We start from the raw sequence: 24763 nt of genomic DNA, 5'->3' as shown, positions 1-24763 counted from the left end.
TTGGGAAAGTTAAAAGCCAATGACTGGGTCTAGAGCTACGGCTCAGTGGTAGAGCACTTGCCTGGCATGTGTGAGGCACTGGGTTCGATTCTCAGCACCACATATAAATAAAATAAAGGTCCTTTGACAACTAAACAATACTAAAAAAAAAAAAAAAGACAATGACCACCATTTTCCAAGTTGCTAATTATAACACATGACATCAAAACAAGAAACATCTGTATCTGCTACCTGCTATCTGCAAGAACCTTCAGATGTCCCCACATCCCATCAGATGGCAGCCACAAGGGCACCTGTCCCAGGAGCCAGGGTAGTGCCTCCATGCCCTTGCACAGCTACTGGGCACGGCAAAAGCAATGTTGGCACTTAGGGCGAAGTGAGCAGGGCTGAGCAGGGCCTGCAGACCTTACTGCTAGGTAGGGCTGCTCCCTGACCCTGTGTGACCTCAGGTAGGTTGTCCTCTCTGCGCCTCAGCTCCTTTCCCTGTCAGATGAAGGAGCCCAACAATTCCCAGAGATTTACTGAGTGCTATGACATTTAAGGCGCTGTGCCCACTGGACAAGACAGGAATGAACCCTACCTCATGGGGGACAATGACCAGAAAAGAAGACAAGCCAGGTGAGCCAGAGCTGGGGAGGGTGAGGGCAGTACTAGAGGAGGAGGGAAATATAGGCAAAGGCCCTGAGGCACGTGGCACCAGGAGAGTGAGTAAGAGACATTCCCACCCCCACCCACCACCGCTTCCTTCCCTCACAGCCTTGTCCAGCCAGGGAAGGAGAAGACATAGATTGTAGGACACCCCAAGCAGATGGTGTAGGGGTGGGATGGCTCCAGGGTATAAAGCACCACCCCCCAGATCCAAGGACACCCACAGGCCAGGGGGCTGGAGATCAGGGACCCACACTGTGGTCTGTGCAATGGGCATATGATGGTTCCTGTGACTAAGCTCTTCAAGTTTAATTCACTACCTTGAGAAGTGGGCATGGGCCATCACTCACAGCAAAATAAAATGGGTCCTATATAAATAGGGTCTCCCTTGGAAAGCCACCTGATAAAGCTGCCAATCTATGCTGAGACCCAGTGGGAAGGTCTCATCTCAGTACAGCCATCTAGGAAACACAGAGGAGAAAAAAAGAATTGAGGTTCCTGACAACACACCTCTAAGAATGCTGGGGACCAAGAGAGAGGGGTGGCAGCTGTGGGATCCACTACTGCTCACACCAAATCTCCTCAGAGGGCCCAGCAGTCCACAGCCTTGCCCAGGACAGCCCAGGCCCTGCTGTGGAGAGGCAGGCCAGGCCAGGCCTTTTCTGAGTGAATAAAGCTGGGCTCATCGGATCTGGCAGAAGGCAGCCTGCAAACTCTGCCACCCTGGGTCACAGGTAGGCCTCTGGGGACAGCAGCCTAGCATCAGCATGGCCGCACAAGCAGGAAGCTCAAGGTGGCCTTGCTTCTACTGCTCCACTCCAGCCCTCCTGAAACTGCAGGAGCAGCCCGCGGCCACCTCTCACCACATGCCCACAATCCAACGCTATCTTAATAACCATCTTCCAATTGGAGAGGGATAAAAGGCATTTTGTTTTTATTTCACTTTATTTCATAAAATTGCTTTTCTCCCTGGAAATTTTTTTCCTGCCATGACCCAGTTCCAGCTGCCCTCCTGGTGGGACAATGCACTGATATGGTGACAAGGCTGGCTTTCTAGTACCTGCAAATGGCACTTTTCCATAGCTCAACAGACAATCTCTTTCCTCATGGATGCTCGGAATGGCAGCCAAGAAAGACCCAAGCGGGAGCTCTCTAGGCCTCACAGCACAGAGGGACCTGCTGCAGAAACAGAAGGACTACATGACAAGCACAGCAAGCTGAACCAGGGACCATGGCTGAGGACCTACAGCCTCCTCCAGGCAGTTCACCAACATCAGGCAGAGGCAGGAGAAGGTGTCTTCTAAGAAGCAAGCAGGTCTGGGTCTGAACTTTGCAGGCAGCCTTTACCTCTTATCCTGCCTGGCTATTCAGGGGCAGGTACTCTGGGATGTGCCTTGTTCTGCCACAAGGACTCCAAGATCCAAACCCACCAAGGAGCAAAGCTCAGCCCAGATCAAATGCCAGAGATGGCCAAACAGCATATCAAGACCTGGGGACAATACCAAGTCACACTCCTGGTGCAGGCACAGAACTCAGTCACAAAGGTGAGGAGGAGGGAGCAGGCGCAGCATAGCTGCATCTGGCAAATGGTATGCAATGAATCGATGGTTTAAAGAAAGCAGTATGTGAAAGAGAGACACACAGGAGGGAGGTGAGAAGAGGTGGAGGCCACGGCACCAGGGCAGGTGTGAGCAAGTGCCAGAGCCAGATGTGCACAGGTGAGAAGGGACAGCTATGGCACACTCCTATTGGGTCAATGACATGCCAAGCCAGCCAGTCGCACCAGGTGCCTCTAGCAGAAAGCCACATTTTGGACAGTCTGTCTTGGCCAGAGTATAATCCCAGGATGGTCATTCACACGGTCGGTCTCTGTCCACCTCTTAGAAGGACAAGATATCTGCTACTTAATACTGGGCCACAGACCAACACAGGGATACTCATAGGACTACAGATCCCACCTTAGAATACTAAGTCAACCTGTGCATCTTAAGATTCCCATGGCCCTTGTATGTTCTGATCTGTGCCTAAATGACCTGTGTCCCCAGCCAAGAGTGCAGCCCAGAGTGCAGACTCTAAAGTACAGATCACTGGGAACCTTGATCAGTAGCCCTGTGGATGGCTTACCCTTCTGGACAGGTCACGACACTTTGCATGCTGCCAGGACCGCAGTGTCTCTCCAACATCAGCTCTCACATTCCCACCACTCAGAAAATTTCCAACATAGGCTGCACCAGTAACTCACCTATCAAAGGATCCCAGGGGGAGTCTGTCCCAAGTCCCACCTTAAGCCTCCTTCCCACAAGCTTTATCATCAAGCACAATTAGAAAACAGATGGAGCATCAAGACAGGGAAGAGGGACCCACAGAGAGCCAAAGCCCCGGAAAAGGCCAGCAGACCCTGAGCTCAGTCAGGAGGAACAGCTCAGGCTTGACTGCAGAGGATCCCAGCCAGCGTGCCGCAACAGGGACCCAGCCCACCTCAAGTCAGATCCAGCTCAGCACACCTGCGCCAGAGTAGCAGGCCCAGGACCCCAGAGAGGACCTTGGCTCCCAAGAGGAGGAGGAGAGCAGGGACAGTACTATGAGGGTTATAACATTGGCAGCTACTGTGGCACCAAGCACCAGCTCAGTCAAGTCAGCCCAACCCCGGCCAAGAGGTAAACAAGGCGGCTCCCAAACTTAAACAGATGGCCATAGGGAACATATTCTCTCACCAGCTACATGTAAGGCAAACATCAACATACAGAATAAACCATGTGGAGGCTGTTTCAGACTGGGGGCAGGGGACACAGCATGATGAGGGAAAAAAGAGTAAGAATCCAGCATCCATTTCCACTGCACGGCCTTGGCCAAGTCGCTGAGCTACTCTTCAGTCTTGATCTGCTGAGGTAAGAAGGGGGCAGGGTGCTGGTCCCGTACACCTGAGTGACTGCCAGAGGGAACACAGGAACACAGCACTCTGGAACAGACCAGGAACCTGGAGGTCACCAGGAGGCCATTTTTGAAGTCCGAGCAGCTGCTAAGCATCTGCACACTCCTTCAGGACACTCCCTGCTCCCCGAGACCCAGAATGCCCAGCATGAAGAAGGAGACTGACAAGAGCACAGGAGCGTCCCCACTCCCAGAGCTGTGAGGAAGAGAATCAAGATGGGGTTGATAGGATGTGATTCTGCAATCTGTATTCGTGTGCTGGTGTGAATAGTTCCCAGAGCCCCAAGCACAGTATTACCACACAATCCACAATCATGCCCCTAGGCTCACCCAAGGGAACCGAAAACACACACCCAAACCCAGCTTCATTCAAAACTGCTAGAGCTTAGAAGCAGCCAAGATGTCTAGTAGCAGATGAAAACATAATCTGTGGCTCACTCAGACAATGAGGTGATTTGGTGATTTGAAAAAATGAGCCATCAAACATGAAAAAACATGGAGGAGTCTTAAAAACATATTGCTACGTCAGATACCCGTCTAACAAGGCTATGCTGATGGATTCTAGGAATGACATTCTAGAAAGGGGACAACTATAGAGACAGCAGAAGCATGAACAGCTATTGGGGGCATCTAGGTTGGGGAGGGAAGGATGAACAGGCAGAGCCCTGAGGGAGTTCAAGGCAGAAGTAGTGCCCTGTACAGTCCCATAAGGGTGGACACTTGCAATCATGCACCTGGCTAGTCCCTCAAGGCACAGGACCAATAGTGACCCTCAGGGATACTGATGACACCACCACACTGGTATACCAATCACTATGGCAGGGGAGACAGGAGGGTGGGGTACCTGGGAACTCTACTTTCTGCTCGACTTTATCAACCTAAGAGGGCTCTGAAAAGTAAAGTTCATTAATTAAAAAAAAAAAAGGTTACAATGTACACAGTCACATTCTGTATGCTTCCATTTTTACAATATTCTTTAAATGCCCAAATCGCCAGAGATGGAAACTAGATTTGAGATGGTGGGGTGAGGGGCCATGTGGATCCCAGGGGCAACATGGGAGGCCTCCAAGTGGTGGGGTAGACCTGCATGTCCCTGGCTGTGGAGACACACTAACCTACCCAGGCAGCACAATGACAGAGAGCCAGCCACAGGCACTTCCACAATGGTCACAGAACAAGGTACTGCCACAGGGAAAGTTCATGAGGGACATGTGGGACCTCTCTACTGTCACCACTTCCCATGGCTCCAAGACTGTTCTAAAAACAAAATCTCATAGGCCACAGGCTAGCCTCAGAGACTCAGCATGCTGTTCCCTTTCCTTCCCAGGCATCCCTTGGGTGAGAGGGGCTGCTCACCCCTCCTGCCATGTGGAAGACCTAACCCTCCTCACAGGAGAGTCCCCACCCCATAGGGCTGCTCATGGTCCCACCCCAAAAGAGCCCCAGAACTTAGAGCTCCGACTTGAACCGCACTGCCATGCTCAGCAGATACTAGAGAAGAGCTTGTGGAATGAAAAATTAATAAGCAAGTGAGAGAATGTGCTTGGGGTCTTCCTTTACAGCTTTCCAATCTGCCTACACGACGTGCCTGGGCCCTGCTATATCCTGCATGCAGGCTGGCCTTTCCAGGAAGATTATCAGAAAATATTTTGAACTGAATAATAACAAAACCCATATCAAATCCATGTGGTACAGATTCATATTAAAAAAAAAAAACTTAGAAAACAACAAGAGGAGGATTTCACAAACTCAAAAGGGAACATGTACACAGCACTCAGCACACCTACAGATGAATTCTGAAGCCCTCTGAAACCTCTGTGAAACAAGGTGCCCCACCATGCCTGCAAGTAGCAGAGTCCTGCAGAGTCAGAGCACCAGGACTGCAAAAATCAGCACACCCAGATCATTCACAGAGGACAGGATGGTATGGGTCAAGGACTAGCACTACAACAGGGTTTCTGGGGGAGTATTCATGTACCAGGCCTGACTGTAACCAGCAAAAAGAAAAGTCTACAAGACACTTTTAAAAGATATCACAAGGGCTGGGGTTGTGGCTCAGCAGTAGAGTGCTCACCTAGCACGTGTGAGGCCCTGGGTTCGATCCTCAGCACCACATAAAAATAAATAAAACAAAATAAAGGTATGGTATACAACTAAAAAGTAAATTAAAAAAAAAAAGACATCACAAGCAGAAAATACTCAGGGAAAAGAAAAATCTAGTAATGTGTAAGACTTGTAGTCTAAAACCCATAAAACTTGCTGAAATTAAAAACTTTCTCAGTAAAGGGGGAATACATAACACTCATGGTTTAGTAGACAGAATGTTAAGATGTTATTTCTTCCTAAAATGATTTATAATTTATTACAATTCTGATCATAACCCACCAGGACATTTTGTGGGCCAAAATAGCCAAGGAACTACAAATTTGGAGGATTTCACTAGCAGCTATCAAAATTATCCTGAAGCAGAAGTCATGACAATGTGGCAGCAGCAGAGATGAACTAACCAGAGCAACAAGACAGACTCCACGAATAGGTCTACCCAGAGTGGCCACCCAGCTGAAGGCCAGGCAATGGGATGCTCCTTCCATCAGCAGAGCCAGGTCGACTGCAGAACTCACCAAGGACACCACAGAGCCAGACACCTATTTCACATCATACTCAAAACTCAATTCCAGACAGAAGCCCATCAGATAAAAGCACAGAAGCTGAAGCCTCAGAGTGCTTGGAAGAAACAATGAACTCTCTTTAAGGTCCTCCTGACTTGGCAGGCAAAGATGCTTATGAAGACCCTACTAGCACAAAGGTAAAAAGGAAAATGTTTGACCACTTTAAAATTAAAAACGTGTGTCTACTCATCAACAGACACAACTAAGTGAAAAAGCAAGCCATAGACTAAGGACATCCCCGCAGTATCTGCCTCCAACCAAAGGTTCATTCTAGAATAGAGAACTCCTGTAACTCAGAAAGGAAAATCAGAGGCAGAAGATCCCAAGTGCTGGTGCACGTGCACGCGCACGCCCACACACACACACACACACACACACACACACACACACACACCAAGAATATCCAGACAACCCCCCACTCTCAGCCTGCATGCAAGTGCACACACTGCTGCAGCACACAGGGGGCAAGGGTCCCATTGAAAGCAAGCATGTGCCCCACCTAGACGAACCCACCTTAGTGATGCCGGGGTCACCAAATGCCATATGCATGTAAAGTATTCACAGCACTACTTGTAACATCCTGAACTGAAAACAGCCCAGATACTATGTAGAATCAATGTGTGAAAAAATCAGCAACATAATAAAGAACTCAGGTCCACATAACAACACGCAACGTTAAGTAACAAAAGCCAGATACAAAGGAGCACAGGCCAATGCCTCCACTTGCATGAATTAATAACTGGCTGGACTAAAATCAGGAAGGGTCTCCTCTGAGAGTAGAGGCTGATGAGGAGAAAGGGGCCCAGGGCCTCTGAGGGCCACTGGCCATTTGGTCTATACTATATCTGCAGTGTGTATGCAGAGACTTCAACACAAAGACTGTTTGGAAGAAAAAGCACATTGCAGAGTTGAGGCAGAATGTAGACAAATGTATCAAGTTCCAGAAGATTCTACCGCACTGTTTGAAACAGCAAATCTAGAAAAAACCAAACATCCAAACAGAAGAGAATGGATGAGCATACATTGGCAGCATGGTGGGGTCCCTGGAAAAACATAGGCTAAGCTGGACCCCATTAGGGTGGTCTTCAAACTGTTAAACTCACAAATGAGGTAAGTTTAAGTGGATATACCCTACTTGTCACAGGAGCAGGGAAAATGGATGAATAGCATCAACATGGACAAAGGCCAAAAGTATAAGGTTAAGATACAAAGGAAACCAAAGAAGGGGCTGGGGATGTGGCTCAAGTGGTAGCGCGCTCGCCCGGCATACGCGCGGCCCGGGTTCGATCCTCAGCTCCACATACAAACAAAGATGTTGTGTCCGCCAAATACTAAAAAATAAATATTAAAATTCTCTCTCTCTCTCCCCCTCTCTCTCACTCTTTAAAAAAAAGAAAAAAAGAAACCAAAGAAGTACAGTTCTTTTGATATAAAATACATGGGGAAAGCAGAACAATATTTAAGCAGGGATGTGGAGACACATACACACACACACACATACATACACACACACACACACACACACACACACACACACACACACGGTAAATCTGAAAATACCGTATCTTGGAGGGAATGGTGAAGCTCTTCAGCAGAGCTGTTTCCTGCTTCCTACACTGGGGACTAGCCAGACAAGAATCAGTTTTATATTGTCTCTGCACATATGAATGTTTTTCACAAGCACATGTCACAAAACAAAGGGCATGAGGGAGGGTGGGGAGAGGGTCTATATCCATCCCCATGCCACTCCCACTGCCCAAGTCCAGGCTCAGCAACCACTGGTGTAGATCACATGAAGCCAACTATCGCAATATCTCCTGAGGATGGTGACAGCATCCATGCCAGGAAAAGTGCAGGCTAAGGTGGACCTCGAGGGGGTGGGCTCCAAGTGTAAGCTCCCAATGTTGAGTAAATATAAAACAGATGATATAAATAGAATGCAATCCTCCTCCACATCCCCTTTACTCACTTATCTTACAGGAGCACAAACACATGTAAGAGGTGACTTCACTACATTATTTCAGAGGAGAGAGAAGATAATTCATTCAAAAACACTGCAGCAGTATGTGCCACCTAAACCCCACTGTGCAAAGGACAGTTGAGCAAGGTGCCAGCCAGGCTCTGCAGCCCACACAATCCACAGCACTTCTGCCTTTGCCTGCAACACAGGCCACAGGATAGGGTTCCCAACCCACATTCCTCTTAGGACAGCACTTCAAAGACATTCAGGGCTCCTACAGCCCAGAATGGTCTGTGGTGTCCAGCTCCCACAGGGCCAGGAAGCTTCCCCTTTCCACCCTAGCCACACCTTGACTTCTCCACACACAAGGAGAGACCAGTTGCATTCCTGCAAGTTGGAAAAGAATCATGGGATCTCACACAGCCACAGCTTGGGAGAATCCCAGAGATCTGAAAGGACATTTTCCGCATCTTATGGAAAAAGGAGGCCCAAAACCCACCCTGGCGTCTGCCAGGAAGGTGCACAACGCAGCAATGACTATAAGCATGTCTGCACCACCTGCCACTGGCAGAACAATGTTCTGGACTCCACGAAGGAAAGCCCATCTTGAACTCCCTGGAGAGGACCCCTTGCACTTCCCGCCTGGGTGTTCTCAAGTTCGCCTGGCAGCCTTCACCCCACATTTAGCTGTTTCCCACTTGGCGGCTGCCTTGCTTGCTTGCTTGCTTACTTACTTACTCAGCGGCTGCCTCTGCTGACCAGTCTTATCTGTGCCTCAGCCCTCCTTAAAGATTTGACACCAGTCATGATGTGCACTGCAGAAGAAGCACCACCCTGCCCAGGTCTCTCCCTGGCCTCTGGGTCAAGGCTCCTCTGCTCAGGATAGAGCTGCAGGGCACAGCACTGCGGCCCATGTGACCCTTCCAGAGCAGCGGTCTTGACACCATAGGATAATCACTGATGCTTGAGAGCAGTTCTCCAGCTTACTGAGGATATTTTACAGAAATAAGTGTTCCAAGCCTCCTAGCAAGCAGGAAGGACAAAGAGAAGGGAAGGGTCAGGATGACCGCTCTCACCTCCAGAGAAGCTGACTCAGGCTAACGGGCTTGCACGACAGGGCAGCCAGTGTAGAGCAGACACTCCCCAGGATGCACAGCCCAGTTCCCGTGAAACTCCAGGTACCCCAGGCCCCACACACAGGGGTCATGGGGCACAGTGCACCATGACCAGAGTGATATGCTCTACAGCCACCCTATTAGCAAGAGGTGCCTGATACCAGGGGCCCAGGGGAAAACACTTGGCAGCATTCTCCAGGAGAAGTGTCCCTAGAACCACTCCACCTGAACAAGGGGGTGGGGCCCAGTAGAGAAAAGGAGGGAGACTTCATTTCATTAAACATATTTCTTGCTAAAAGTTAGCTTTTACTGCTTACATTCTATAAATAAGATTCTGCAACCATGTTGTAGAATATTAGGGCACACTGGAAATAGCTCATTTCAAATAAGAAAATGGTTTGTGTTCACCCAGTTCTAGAAGCCAATTTTCAATTGCTTAAAATAGTCATGATATTTTACCAAGGTAATTATACTCTTAGCTATCAGTAACAATTAACTCCTTAGACCAGAGCCACTTAATAAAGGTCTCAAAATAAAATTGCGCATTCCAAGCACCGAATACTTAAATGTCAAGCACACCAACAGGCCCCTCAGAGGGGATGCAGACACTGAGAGCCATCAACTGGGCTCCTCAGTAGGCTACATCCAGGTCCTGTTGGTGGTTGGTGTGCTATGCTCTCCCCTCAGGAGGCGGGTTGTGCTATGCTCTCCCCTCAGGGAGGCGGGTTGGAGGTGCACAGGGCGAGGATGCCTCCCCAGCAAGGCAAGGGAAAGACCAGCCTCTTAAAGAAACCTGAGGTCCATGGCAACCACCTCAGGGAATCTTGGAGAGGGGGTACTCCCCAATCACAAGCAAGCCAGGCTGGGGTCTGATGTGCCCAGGTCAGAGTCCTTGGGAGTTGGACATCACCTATATGAGACACCACACGTCAAAGCACAACACACCCTCCCAGAGCAGCCTGATGAACAGCTTCATCATGCTGGCTGGCAAGACAAATCCTTGCATCCCCAGCCCAGGGGCTGCGTGGCGATTGGTATCGATTCATCGCAACATGCCTTGCAGGGACAGTCAGTATAAATAATCAGTCAGTGTCAAGCAATCAATATCTACCTTCCTGCTAACTCAGAGATGCCCATGAACTCAGCGTGAGTTGAGGAGGTCAACTTGGACCAAAAGCTTCTCATCTACTAAGTAGAGGAGAAAATGGAAATTTCCTGCAATGGGAGCCTGAGGCGTGAATGTCAAAGACAGAAACTCCCTAGGAAGCCAGACACGAGCTTCCAGAGTCGTAAAAGACCCCACTGGGACAATAAAGAGCTCAGACTCCACAGGGGACAGAGATTGAGCCACCCTAGTACCATCAAAAGCAGGTCCTCTTTCTGACCAACTCCCAACCTGAGAGGGGATCTGAACAGCCACCAGAACCAAAGTAACTCTGATAAACGTAAACTAGAGGCCACAAATCAGAGCAGAGGAAACACAGAGCCACAGGCCAGATCTGGCCTCCAAGAACAGCTGCAGTCACACAGCTGTTTGGAACACTCCATATATGCATCCAGACTGCTAGCTTTCTGAGAAAATAAGATCCCTCAGGACAACCACATGACCCTCTCCTCCCCAAATGGGTCATACACTCCAACCCGCCCTACCTGGGCAGGCCCACTCCCCCAGCTGAGGCAGGCATCTGAGTTTTCAAAATATGACTTTTATATATCTCCCATCCCTGACCCCTGGTGTCATTGACAATGACATTCACTCAAATGACATTCATTCAAAGATGCCCATATCCTGTTCTCTCACACCTATGCCCATGGTTACCTGGCAAGACACAGGGAATTTTCAGATACAACTATAGTTACAGACATTCAAGTAGGGAAGTTATTCTGGACATCCAGGCAGGCCAATATAATCCCAGGAGCTCTGAAAAACAGTGCTTTCTCCAGTGAAGACGGGGCTATGAAAAGAAGAGAACTGGAGAGGTCTGAAGGCTGGGAGGGTCTTCACCACCCTCTATGGGCTACAAGGACAGGTGGGAAACAGAAGGGCACATTCCGGTAGCCTCCAGGACCAGGATTTGGGACTGCAGAGACTAGATTATGCCAGTGACCCTAGTGAGTTCAGAAGCAGGATCCGCAGAGCCCAAGGTGAGTGCCCAGCAGGGGCTAAGTCGAAACCCCTGATCATGTCATGCAGGTCCTACCAGAGTCCAGGAACCAGCCATGCCTGCCCAGGCCACACAGCTCTCTGATAAATATGTGAGGTCTCCAGCTATGGGGTCTAGAGGTACCACAGCAATGATGGAAAGTCACACCCCAGTGCCAGAGGAACAGCTGCCTTCCTACAGCCTCCAGCCCCCAGGGCTTTCTGTCTTGAGAGGAACCAGGACCCTTAGTCCCACAACCCAGTAAGGATTTACTGAGCTCTGACAAGCCAAGGCAAAGGCAAGGTGAGGGGTGGAAGACCACTCTAGCATTCCCAGGAGCCTTCTCCCCCAGTGCCCAGTAGCCACTGATAATCTGGATTCTAGCAAGAGCTCAGAAAGTAAGCCTGTGACCAGTGTCACCCTGTTCACTCCCTTCCCCCCATCACCATGGCTCTATCTATAATAGCAAAACATGGAGGCAACAAAAGCTAAAAGGCCATGGTGCATCCTACCATGAAATACTACTCAGCAGTGACAAAGGAACACATGATGAACACACAAAAACTCGGGCGGCTCAGGAGGTTATCACACTGTATGAGAAGAGCCAATTTTTAAAGAGGATGTTCTGATTCCATTTATGTAACATTCTTAAAATGACAGGGCTGCAAAAGTAGAAAGCAGATCAGAAGCTGCCAAAGTCAAGTGCTGAGGGAGAGTGAGAGTGACTGGAGAGGATGCAGGCAGGGGATGGGGGACAGGCACAGGACACACATGCTGCCAAGACTAAACTCATGTTCTGCTGCCATGCCCTGTGCAGTCCCCAAGTTTTCATCATAAGGCTTAAGAATCTGGGGATATTATAACTTTACCCAGTCTGCTTTCCACTTTCAGTACAGTATTCAGTGAAATTTCATGAGCTATCCAACACTTTATTATCGAGCAAGCCTTGTGGAGATCACTCTGCTAGACTGCAGGCCAGTGCAAGTGTCCTGAGCACGTTGAGGCAGGCGGGGCTGAGTGGGGGCTATCAGTAGATGAAGTGTCTTAAATTCATTTTCTGACTCACTGTATTTTCAACTTACGATAGGTTTATTGGCACATGAGCCCCCTCCTAAGTCAAAAAGCATGTAGTCATGTAAAAGGTAACCATCAGGGGCATGAGGTGACAGATTCAAGAGACGTCTCTGAACCACCTTTGCAACTTCCTATGGACCTACATTTCAAATAAAAATTTAAAAGCCCTCAACTGGGGTTACCACTTGGAACATGGCTACACACTTTCAACCAAGTAAACACAGTGGAAGCCAGGCTTCGTGCTGCTGGGTTGGGCCTATAGAAAAAGGAGGAACCGGAATGGCCCATGTGGGGCTGGGCCTGAGCAAGTCAAGGACTCCGGTGTGAACTCAAGTGAATGTGACACAGATGGTCCCACAGATGCATTCACACGCACACATGCAATTTACACACATCTCCTGGCTCTTCTGGCTGACAGACATCCATTGGTAATACCCAAGTAGCAAGACCCACTTTCCAAACACCAGGCTGCATGAAAACAGCCAGGGACCCCTGGAAAAATGGCTGACTCTATGACTGGGACAGGAAATATACAGGATGAGCCCAGAGCATCTTGCAATGCCAGAAGTAGGACAATGCTCAAAACAAAAACAAAGGCCGAATGTTCTCTCTGATAAGTGGATGCTGATCCATAACAGAGAGGGGGGAGACATGGGGAAAAATGGAGGAACTTTGGGCAAAGGGGAAGGAAGATATTGAGGGTGCATGGGAACAGGAAAGATGATGGAATGAGATGCCCTAGATACATGTATGATTGCACATATGGTGTGACTCTACATTATGTACAACCCTAGAAATGTAAAGTTGTGCTGTAATTGTGTACAATGAATCAAAACACATTCTGCTATCATATATACCTAATTAAAATCAATTAATTAAGAAAAACTCACATATAAACCCACAATGACATCAAAGGGACCCAGGACTCAACTGAAAGACCCCAGTGCTACGGCCACAGAATAAAGTAGTAATGGATTAAAATCCCAAACCTAAAATAAATGTCCACAAGTCCATCTGATATAATAAATGAGGGAGAAGAGACAAACTCCTCATCATGGTTAGGATATAAGGTGTTCCCCAAAAGCTCCTGGTAATGCAGGAATGTTCAGAGGTGAAGTGACTGGACTATGGGAGTTGTAGCCGAATCAGCCCATCCTAGTTTGAATGGACTGACGGGGTGATAACTATAAGCTGGTGGCTGGAGAAGGAGTGTCATTGTGAGCATGCCCTGGAAGAGCTCATCTTCCCTGCAGCCCTTCCCCTTCCTGCTCCACTTCCTGGCCCCTATGAGCTAAGAAAAGCTCCTCTACCACATCCTTTCCCCATGATGTGCTGCCTCACTTTGGGCCCAGAGCAATGGAGTTGGCTGTCTATGTACTGAACCTCTGATTCTGTAAGCCAAAATAAATTTTTCCTCCTCTAAGCTGTTCTTATGAGGTATTCTGGTCATAGCAATGCAAAAGCTGGCTGAAACACCAGCCAGGCTAAAGAATTCTAAATAACTTAGATAGAGAAATCTGCCTCCAAGGAGAGAGTGTCAACTCCCAACCCCTTAGGTGGAGGCAATGCACACTGACCTCTTTCTAAAAATGCAGGTAGAAACTGGGAAACAGGAACTTGACATAGGAGAAGCCTGTCAAACCAGACCTCATCAGGGGCTCGAGGCCACCATCATTAGTGGCAAGTCACACTGACAGCATGTCCCCTTGACATGATGTGTTGAGAATGAAATTTTACCTCTTTTTCCCAAACCCACAACCACTGGTAATCATGAGAAAAACAGCAGGTAAATCTCCAAAGAGGAACACACCTCCAAATTGCCAAGGTCACCAGAAACAACGTCTGTAAAACTGTCACAGCCAAGAGGACCCCAAGGAGATATGGGGAGTAAATGTCACATGGTATCTTAGATGGGATCCTAACAGAGAAAAAAGACATTACAAATGGATTAAGAGACTCTGAATAAAGTATTCATCTTAGTTAATAATAATGTATCAATACCAGTTAATTATATCAAACATGTCATACTAACACAAAGTGTTACTAGGGGATACTAGATACAGGGAATTCTCTGAATTCTTAATTTTTCTGTAAATCAAAAATCTTAATTTTTCTGTCAATCAAAATGTTCTTGTCATATATAACTAAAAGGAACAAATAAAAAAAATTGGAAAGGAAACTGTTCTAAAAACTGAAGTTGCCTGGGTAAGCAGGTGAGCACACACACAGCCCAGGTAAGCAGGTGCACACACAGAGCTTGCAACACAGCCTGAGAGTGGGCAGCAAGTAAATGGTAGCAGCAGTCCTTGGCTGGGAAAGTTGTCAGAGGGGTGCTGGGCCATGCCAAGGGGCCCTTGAAAGCATGGTGGAAGGTCGTGGGTGGCTCAGGATTAACTAAAAAGACCTGGTAGAGAACAAGGTGAAATCCAACCAGGCCAAACTCCCACCAGTGTGATTTCCGCATATTAAACATACCCGACAGACATGTGCTATGCTCTGAATGTTTGTGCCTTCCACAAATTCCTATGCTAGCTCCAAGTGATGGCATTAGGAAGAGGTGCTTAGGTCATGGGGGTGCACCCTCAGGAATGGGATCAGTGCCCTTGTAGAAGAGGCTCCAGAGCACCCCTTCTGCCTAGAGAGGAACAGACAGAGGCTCTGTGAATTGCAGCAGTCCTCACCCAGGTCATTCGAGCGCCCTGCTCTTGGTTTTGCAGCCTCTGGAACTGTGAGCAATCATTACTGGAGATGTGTAAGCCCCCAGCCCATGCTATTTTGTTACAGCACCTGGAAAAACTGAAACACCTTCCCAAAGTCACCTCTGCTCCCAAGGGCTGTGCACCCCTCCCCATCTCATAGCCATGACTCCCAGAGTTTATTCCATTTCCTCACTGGCTACGTGTGCAAGGCTCTGTCTCCTGGATCTGAGTCCCATAGAGCCTCCCTCGGGAGGGGACAATGGGCTTTGTTGTCAGGGCCTCGAAATAGCTGCCCAAGTGAGAATGGGTAAGCTACGTACGCACCCACTCACTATGGTCACATTCCAAGGGCCCTGGGGCCATCCTGCAGAGAGGGGAAACTGAGACCCAGAGACACTGAGAGGTGGTTTTGAGATCCCAGGGAAAAGCCAGGCTCCCAGACCTGAGTTCCCACTCCCCATGCCACAGGAAGGTTGCCTGGTCAAGGTGCCAAACAAACAACCACACAGCCTGGCTCCCCCCATCCCACTCTGAGGGCCCAAAGCCCCTCAATAGCCAGCACTGCCTGGGCAGCCCATGCTATGCACCCCCTGTTGCAGGGACTGAGGGAGCCCACTCCCACGGCTGCTGGACTAGGTGTTCATCTTGGCTTGCTTCCACATATCTGTATGCTGACCCCAAAAGCAGCTTTTAGATGATGAACCTCCTTCCTCTTCCCTGGTCTACACATGCTCTCATGAACTGTAAATTCCTCGGGTCTGCACGTTAACTTTACACCAGGTAACTCCTCCCGCATCCTCGCAGCAGTGTTTTCAGGAAGCTAGCAGGAAGGGGCGGGTGCCAGTGAGCATTATCACTGCTGCCTCATTCCCACTGGACTAAATCCTGTGAGGCCCGTGGCCATGTAGTCACATCACAGGCACCTCATACTGACACCAGTGGACAAATTTGGAAAGAAGGGAGGGTGACTAAGGCCCAAAGCCTTGCCCGGGGAGGCTGCAGAATGGCTACCCAAGATCTGAGTGCCTTCTCTCAAGGAGCAAGGTCCTGGTTTTGAGCTACCTATGAAGACACTTTGGGAACTCACCTCCCTGGGATCCACCTGCAAGGCCAGGGCTCCCAAGTTAGCCTCTGGAGCTGAAGAGAGGGTCTGGCCTCCACTCAAGTCCTGGGAAGCCCTGCATGATGCCAAGACAAACATGAGGTCTTCTTTGCACAGATATCTAGGTGCTGCCAAGAAGCAAGCAGAGGCGGCCAGGGAACAGCAGCATGTAGCAGCTGAAATATGACTCGTTTTCTGAAAGCTTCATAAGCAGGGGGTTCCAGAGATAAAGAACCTGGCTTTATCTGGATCACTAGACATGATCAAGAGCTGGCAGACACTGTTCAGGCACGGCTTCTGGTACTTCCTGGGCACATCCCCTTTCCTGGGGCAGAGTGGGGGGTCAACACAGCTCCCTCTGCCCACTTGACAGCAGTGTGGACAGGTGGGGAGTCTCTGCCCAGCAATCTGATGCCCCACCCTTACACAGAGTGTGCTTGGGGACAGATTTGGCCTTTTTCTTCCTTGCCTTTTGAAATTTCAATGTCCATGGCAATGTTTTATTAAATAATACTCACCAAAAACCATTTGTGCCTGAGTAACATTGGCTTAACACGCCAGATGTTGGAACCCCTCAGGCAAGAACAATTAGAAAAGGCACAGAGGCCAGACAGAACCACTGAGTAGGGAAAACAAGTGTGTCCCATCCTGCACAGCTGGAAACACGGGACCAGCCTCATTCTACACCCAAGACCAAAGCCCACTTCAGTTTCCTCTACACTTATAGACAGTGAAGGATGGGAAGGCTGCCTTGCCCACTGGGTCTCAAGGATGCTGACCCCAGTCAGGGCCCTGCAAAAGACCAGCGATTACACAAAAGGCTCCACCAGGGTGTGGCACCAGGCCAGGAAACACGGGTTGCTAGAGAGAGACTGCAAAAAGCAAGGCCTCCTGGAAATACAGGATTGAGGAGACCCTGGCACTCCAAGGACTTTCCTGACAATTCGGGGTAAGAGCACACAGCCTAACCAAACTGCCTGATCAAGCTGCCAAGATGCATCCTCTTTGGCAGAAGGTTTGTGTTGCCCACGGCCTGTGGTTTCCAGGCAGTGGCATGCTATGCTATTTGAGACATGAGGGCATAGACCACTGGCAGCAGCCATGTAAAAGTCTGCACAAAGGTGTGGTGCCAGAGAGAAAAGGACAGGTGTGCAAGTGGTGGGGCAGGCCTGGCCGCACTTCAGTGGACCTGTACCTTGGTCAGCAATAGAACACGCTTCTGGAGCCTCCGGGCCAGTGCCTCATGGGTCTCCCGCTTCTTCCTCTCCTCTAGCAGCTGGCTACTGACTTGCCGGACCTCCTCCTGGAGCTGCTGCTGGGCCTTCTCCAGTCCCCGGGCACTGTGCAAGGAAGACAAAAGGGGAGTGATAAGGTCTGATGAGACCACCCCAAGGCCCTGGGATGATTCCCCACAGAGAGCCCCACCAGGATGCCCTAAAATAGAGCTGCACGTGCAGCCGCCTCGCTGTCATTTCCTCATTCCTGAATAGCTACTTAACGCCTTTCAGGAGTTTCTGGATTTCAAATAGACGTCCAGGGTGATCCCAGCACACGGCAGGAGGGGGAGGGAAGCTCAACTCCACACACAATGGGAAAAATTGTCAGCCATGCAGTGCTTCAGTACGGGACTTCTGAATGAGCTAAATTGCCAGCACAAGCACTTCCCATGTGAATCACAGTTGGCGCAGATGTGCAGCATGGAGGGGGCTGCACAGTCCCTAAGACTTTCTGCCCATCGAAACCCTCTCGGCCACACACTGGGCCTATAGTGTGGGAGAGACCCTAGGGTGCAGCCAGGCTGAGCCCTCTCCCTGCCTCTGTGCGGCCAGCTGATGTTTCCTGCCTGTCTCCAGCTTCAACATCCCCCTTCCCTTTGCATCCCCACAGCCTTTGTCTCCTCATGTCTCCCCAGCATCATACCACCTCCATCCAGATGGCCTTCTGGTCCATCCTCTGGCAACACATCTCTTCAGACCAGAGAAGGCAGGAGCTCTCCAAGCAGAGGGCAACCTCCCAAAGTATGCTTGGGAGAGCCATGACCCCTGATCTCTCAATGCCACCAATTCCCCCACAGCCATGCCCAGCACAGGCATGAAGCTGGCTGGTCCTTCAGAGGCCGGCTCAGGACCCTGGTGAATGCTGTCAGCACCAGAGAACTCCAGCCAATGCTTAAGGGTTCCTAAGATCCACTAGGGAGGGACAAGCAATGGTCATGATTAAGAGAGTGAGTGAGGCAGGGCCAGTGCACCAGGAGGGCACATTAGCATGTGAAGAGGGAGCAGGGTTTATCTCCTTCACTGGCAAAGATTTCTTCCCAAAGAAAATCCTAACCAATCCTTGAAAATAAAACATGAACAGGATGATAGGGTTCTCATATAAGGTGACATTCATAACATTTATGAGAGGTGACAATAAGAATGATGGGGCCACTTTGAAATTTTGAAATTTGGGGATGGGCTGTGAAGGACATCTGCAGTCTGAGATTATCTTTGGAATCCAATTATTTCTCTTTGTTTTGATTACATGATTTCAAGGAAACCTTAACTCATAAGGGCGATAGATAACGATTTCTTTAGAGGTAGTCTCTACTGCAAATTTTTTCTCTTTCACATGAATGAGTACTTACTGGATTTTCTAAATTATAATTTAGTAAAATTCTTTAAGCAGCAAAAATATAACTCGAAAGTGAATGTAAATCAAAGATTTATGGAACTTTCTAAGGGATCTGGTAACGGCCTTAGTCCTGTTGAGTGTGGCAGGGAACACTGGTGTAGGCTGCCTGGGACAAGCCAACCAGAGGCCTGCAAGACCATGGAAGCTGGAACCAAGGCTCAGAATCAAGATGCTGGCATTTCATTCAATAAACCCACTCGGAAAGCCTGGCACTGATCTCTACTCCAAATGCAGAGTCAGCCACTGCCACCTGCACCTCTAGGTGCTCCATAACCAAAGCCACAGTATAAAACAAGTGCAATTATTCACTGGAAACAGATATATTAAGAGGCTATTTTGAGTTCCAGTTCAATTTAAAACTATTCATAGACCAATTTAATAATCAAGAACTGTGAAATCGACTCTTGAATCATTGAATTCAGGTGGGGAGGTTCACAAGCACCTTAAATCACTGCTCCAAAGTGGGTAATTTAATTAGAAGAATGGTAGCATTTGATCTGCTGTTTGAAGAGTCATATACACAGAGGAAGGAATGTGGCAATGCGTCTGTAAGGTGACAGGGCACAGTACGACACTGGATAGGGTTGAAGGGTAAGAAAACACTCTGAGAAGCTGTCCTTAGCACAAGGGGGTTAGTGTAGGCTTGAAAAGAGAGTGACAAACCCCACGTCCTACACACTAGAAGCACAACATCATCATATCTGTGGGGAGAGCTGGGCCCTCCCCACCCACTGCAGTTGCAAAGGGACAGGAGGCCATGCCATATCTGCTATTCTTTTGTGATCCTAAGGACCTGTGCTTGGTGTCACAGAGTCATGTTGCAGGACTGGGCACCAGGAACCCAGTACCAAGTCTGAGCCAGATACTAGCATGACATAGATGGGCCCCAGCCACTATAGGGAGGAGAGGACACCAGGCATGGAGATGCCCTGACCCAAGCCTTCTGCCCAGATCCAAGATTCCCAAGTACACAGCAGCTGCAGGCGGTGGCAGGAGCTGTGCTCCATGGCCCCCACAAGAGAGAACGGGGCCTCTAAGGGGTAGGGTACGACACCCAGGTTGGAAAAGCTCACTCACCAGGTCACAAAGAAAATCCATGCTCTCTCAAGAGCAAAATGCATTTCCTCAAGTGAGAAGGAAAAGAAATAAGCCAGAAGAATACTCAGTCCTACAAGAGACTCTAGTAGGCAAGACAGCACCAACTGCAGCCCACTGCCCTGCCCGTGGCAGGGGAGATAAGACCTCTGAGAGCCACCAGACTGGGCACAATCACGGTTCCACATCTATTGGGCAGTTCCCAGGGCAGTTATCTGGTTTCCAAATTTTCCAAGAGATAAACATAGACTTAAAAACCCTACTTCAGCAGATGACAGGGAGACTGAGTTCCTGAGTACTCTGCAGAACCTCGCTGGGGGTCAGGAGCACTAGAAAAACAAGAGGCATTGAACAGCCAAGGGCCTGCCTCATGGACTCCACCCACATGGATCACATGCACAGAGAGTTTACTAATGCAATGTACAGTTAACCAGACATAAACTGAGTGATACAGGGCAAAAGGAACAATCCAAAGACTGTGGGAGGCAACAACTGAACAGCTATAATTCCTTGGACTTCATGACAAAAGGGAAAGACTGAAATAATTAAAATCTGGAAACCTCAGAAGAGGGACCCGTGATATAGAGCATTGATGGTGTCTGAGCCAGGTGGGAGCCCTGCAGGGTCTGGGCCCAGGCCTCTGAAGAGGGCCAAGCTTGCAAAGGCTGCTGCTACTGAACTCTGGAAAAGCTGAAGACTGGATACAGCTGCTGTGTGGTGATAAGGAAGTGTCTGAAGGAAAGGAAGGTGGCCACAGGCAGGACAAGCCAAGGGCAGGGCCCCAGCCACAGCCCCCTCCCCCTCCCCCTACTCCTCCTCCATTCTGGCCATGTCTCTCTAGTACCCACTATGGGCTGACAAGGCACCAGTCAGACAGTTGCAGAGGGCTGCAGGTCCCAGCACTGCAAGATGGAACACAGAGAGGGGACTCTAACTGAGAGGAAACTTTGCAACTGGCAGCGGCAAAGACAGAAAAAATGAGTGCTGTGTTCTCACATCAGGAGGCATACTGGAAGGTACTGAAGGCACACAGGCAAAGGAAGGAAGGGCACCACATGTCGGTGGCAGGAGAAGGGCAGGCAGGAGGTGGTATTCACATCAGCCCAGCAGCAGCACTGCAGAAGAAGGACTCACGGCCCAACAGGAGGTAAGTGAGGATCAGAAGGGAGACACAGGGCAGACAGGGAGGGGCCTACACAAAGACTCAAGAGGATGAAAGGGAGCAAAGTCAGAAAGCAAGGACAGCCCTTTTGGGGCCTTTGCTAGGCCACAGAGGTGAGCCAAAACTAGGTCAGTAGAGGGCATAGGCAAGAAGAGACCAGCTCTTGCTTATAAAACAGAAAACAGTGTGGAAGAGTGTTGTTCACGCGTTCCAGGGGCCGGTCCTGTTGAAGCAGGAAGAGGCAGAGTACTGTGGGCAGTGAAGAGACAATTTCGCCTGAAGGCCCAAGACAATGAGAAGGACTAAAATATGGTGAAAAGAGGGAGGATGGCCCCTCCTCAACACACACACAGAGCCCAAAGGCTCCCAAGCAAGTGCTACTGAACCCAAGGATGCAAGTGGGTGGGACAGTAACCCTGGATCAGAACAGGACCTCTCCGTTCTGTCCCACAGGCTTTCTGAGGGCCTCCATGGCTCAGAAGCAACTGGGTGACCAAATCCCACAGCACTAACCCACACCAGTTCCCAGGCTGCGGGTCCATCCCCATTGGGAAGCTCCCTCTGTTCACGCTCAGCCTTTCTTCTAAGGGAAGAAGAGAGAGCTCATAAAAAATTAAACTTCTAGCTCCATGCCAAGCTGAACTCTAAGGTCAGCAGTATTTCCATGAGCCTTTGGGAGTTCAAAACAAAGCTCTTGGTGCTTCAAGGAGAAGCTGGGCATGTTTATCGATCGATGCCTTTTTGAGGCGGCATCTAGTGAGAGAAACAGTCCATGCTTTTGAGAAGCCATCTTTGTAAGTGGCAGGCCACTGCAGTCCACTTTTATGAAGTCTTCATCAGAAACTCAGGCTAAGAATATCCACTTGAAGGAACAGGAAAGGACACAAGAGACTCCAGAGTGGCAGGAGACATTTTCACAACCTTCTCCAAGAGACTGCTGGCTGAGCTTCTTCCCTTGCTCGGCCCAGCATGTCACCAGCTCTGCTGTCTGTCTTCTCACAGCTCCAGCCTGGCAGCCCAAGCACTAACAGGGCAAAGAAAGGACATGTGTGCAAACAGACACTGAGATTCCTAGACAACATGGCCACCATGAGGGACTGCCTCTGAAAAGGAGCAGGGCAGGAGGTACAGTGCATCCTGCATGCTTGGGATGAGTGAGGGGCTGCATGGTCACAGTGCCTGAGCCCTGCCTGGTGTGCAAACCCAGGGACACAAAGGTGCCTCAGTAGCCACAACCAGTCCCAAAGCCAAAACAAGAACTCTGAGCTAAGCACCACCCCTATAATGGACTGAATTTATCTGTGTCCCCAAATTTGTATTTTGAATCTAAATCCTAACATGACAGTGTTTGGAGGTGTAGCCCTGGACAACTAGATCACAAGGGAAGAATCCTCATGCTGGAATGAGTGTTCCTATAAGAAGTCCCCTGCCTCCCCATCTCCACTCTCTCGCTGTAAGAACACAGTGAGAAACAACACTGAACCAGGATGACAGCTCTCACCAGGCACCAGTGATCTGCAGGGGCCAAGGACTTTTCAGCTCCAAAAATGAGAGAAAGGAATGTTCATTGTTTGAGTCCCAGACTCTGGTACTTTTGTGATGGGGACCTGAATTCATTACAATCACCTTCTCATCCGTAACACCTGGACAAGAGCTGACACAGGAAGCTTTCTGATGGCTGCTCAAACATTTCCCTGACAGCGTGTGCCAATCTGTGGGTGGTCTCCAATTGGTTAAGTTACAAATATAATTGCATGGGTACATTGTTTTCAGTAATTGCTCTTTTGCATAAAACTCTGCAGGAAAATATTGATAAAATTTAATTCAAACTGTTGCAAAGTCCTTAAAAACACCTTTATTCTTAGTCATAGACACAGATCAAAATCCACTAACAGTCCTACTATTATGGACAATAATGTACCAATAAAAAATATGGAAAAGACTACTAACACTTAAACTCGGAGAAAAAATGCCCACCAAGAGGACTGTGGATGGAGTTCAATGGTAGACTGCTTGTCTAGCATGCTTGAGTCCCTGCATTCACTCCCCAGCACCACAAAATATAAAAACAACAAACAAAAAAAAAAAGAAAGAAAAACAGTAACACAAGTGATTTTTGGCATTCTCCTTTTTGCAAATGGGTAAATGCAGACCCACATGACTGAGTCACCTGGGTCAGGCCACTGTGTCCCCAACAGGAAACAGCAAATGCTTGCCCTCCACAGCCTCTCATTACTCTGTGGATGACCAAGTCCTGGAGCACCACGGCAGTGATGGCAACAGCCAGAGTCAGCCCAAGTCAAGCCACCCACCAACTGGTGCCATGCCATATGCCTACCTCAGGGATAAAATGCCCCAATCTCTCAGGCCATGCAAGGGTGCTGACCTACCCCAGAGGCAGGCCTCTGGGCTGGATCTGTTGCACTGTTACCTACACAGTCCCCACTGTGCAGAGGAGGAGCAGGGCACTATGACATGGCTCCCTCCCAGCACATCAGGAAATCTCCAGGAGCTGAAAGAAATTCTAGAACTCTGCTTGTCTAGTGAGTAGAAGAATCTAGCTAGGAAGAATCATAGGCAGGATTAGGAAATGGAAGACAGGATGAGGGCCAGCGGTCCCACCAATGAACTAAACCTGGAGTGTGTGCCAGGCCCCCATCCTGGGCCCAGAAGACAGCTGCACACTCCATCAAGATGGGCACTGACAGATAAGAGGATGTCAGAGTCTAATAGACAGTGAGCTGATCAGCAGTCCAATGGGATGGGGCGGCATGATGCTCTGAGGCAGCAGACGAGACCCCAGAACCACTGTCTGCCAAAGGAGCTTGAAAGGGGCAAAGATAAATAAGGCTAGTCTCAGTGAAGTGAGAAAAGGGTGCTAGGGGAACCCCCAACAACTGAGGAAAGGGCAAACGAACAGTGAACACAGATAAGAGCACAGAGGACTGCCTGCGGTGTCGGGGATGCCTGCTCCAGGTGGTCTGCGGGAACAGGCAAAAGCAACGGGAGACAGCAGCTCGGTTACAAGGGGCGAGAAATCTCATACTCAGAGCCCTCCAAGGTGAAAAGACTACTTGGTGAGAATTTCTCCCAACAAAGAGACCACTGTGGCTAGCCAAACACTAGGATGGGGCCCCACAGAGAATCAATGATGACCAGATTTCAGAAGACTTACTTAAGATTTCCAGGTGAACCTGGGCTTTATTTCTGGCCGGTGTAGCCTGAAAAACCAGTAACACATGGACAGGAGACTAAACATTCTGCAAAATAGGAGGAAGAAGCTGATCATACCCTTTCCAGGTGGGCACTCGCCTGAAGATGGAGTAAGAAGCTCCCTTTCTCCAACTGCCTCCAAAAGAAGTTTTAGTTTCCAAGTTATTGCCAATAAAGAATAGGTCACAGCACCCAGCACAGAGGAGCTCATAAGTACTATGGGCAGTAGGAGCCAGTGGCCCAAGTGTGCCCCGCAAGAGGTCTCAGGGCAGTCAGGA

The 24763-nt window shown here is 49.2% G+C and overlaps 1 protein-coding gene across 34 annotated transcripts in view; it reads right to left on the bottom strand.

Moving 5' to 3' along the window:
• LOC120890490 (mitotic spindle assembly checkpoint protein MAD1-like) overlaps positions 1–24763 on the bottom strand; it is a 301557-nt gene that overhangs the window by 147760 nt on the left and 129034 nt on the right. For all 34 annotated transcript variants that reach the window (XM_078028330.1, XM_078028331.1, XM_078028334.1 and 31 more), the window contains one exon: positions 17538–17682. In XM_078028330.1, coding sequence (XP_077884456.1) covers positions 17538–17682 — 145 coding nt within the window. The remainder of the gene's footprint in view (positions 1–17537; positions 17683–24763) is intronic.

The sequence above is a fragment of the Ictidomys tridecemlineatus genome, chromosome 12 (assembly GCF_052094955.1).
Source record: "Ictidomys tridecemlineatus isolate mIctTri1 chromosome 12, mIctTri1.hap1, whole genome shotgun sequence".
In the NCBI taxonomy this organism is placed as follows: domain Eukaryota; kingdom Metazoa; phylum Chordata; class Mammalia; order Rodentia; family Sciuridae; genus Ictidomys; species Ictidomys tridecemlineatus.
The sequence above is the reverse complement of the archived record's forward strand: the minus strand, read 5'-3'. Positions and strand labels throughout refer to the sequence as shown.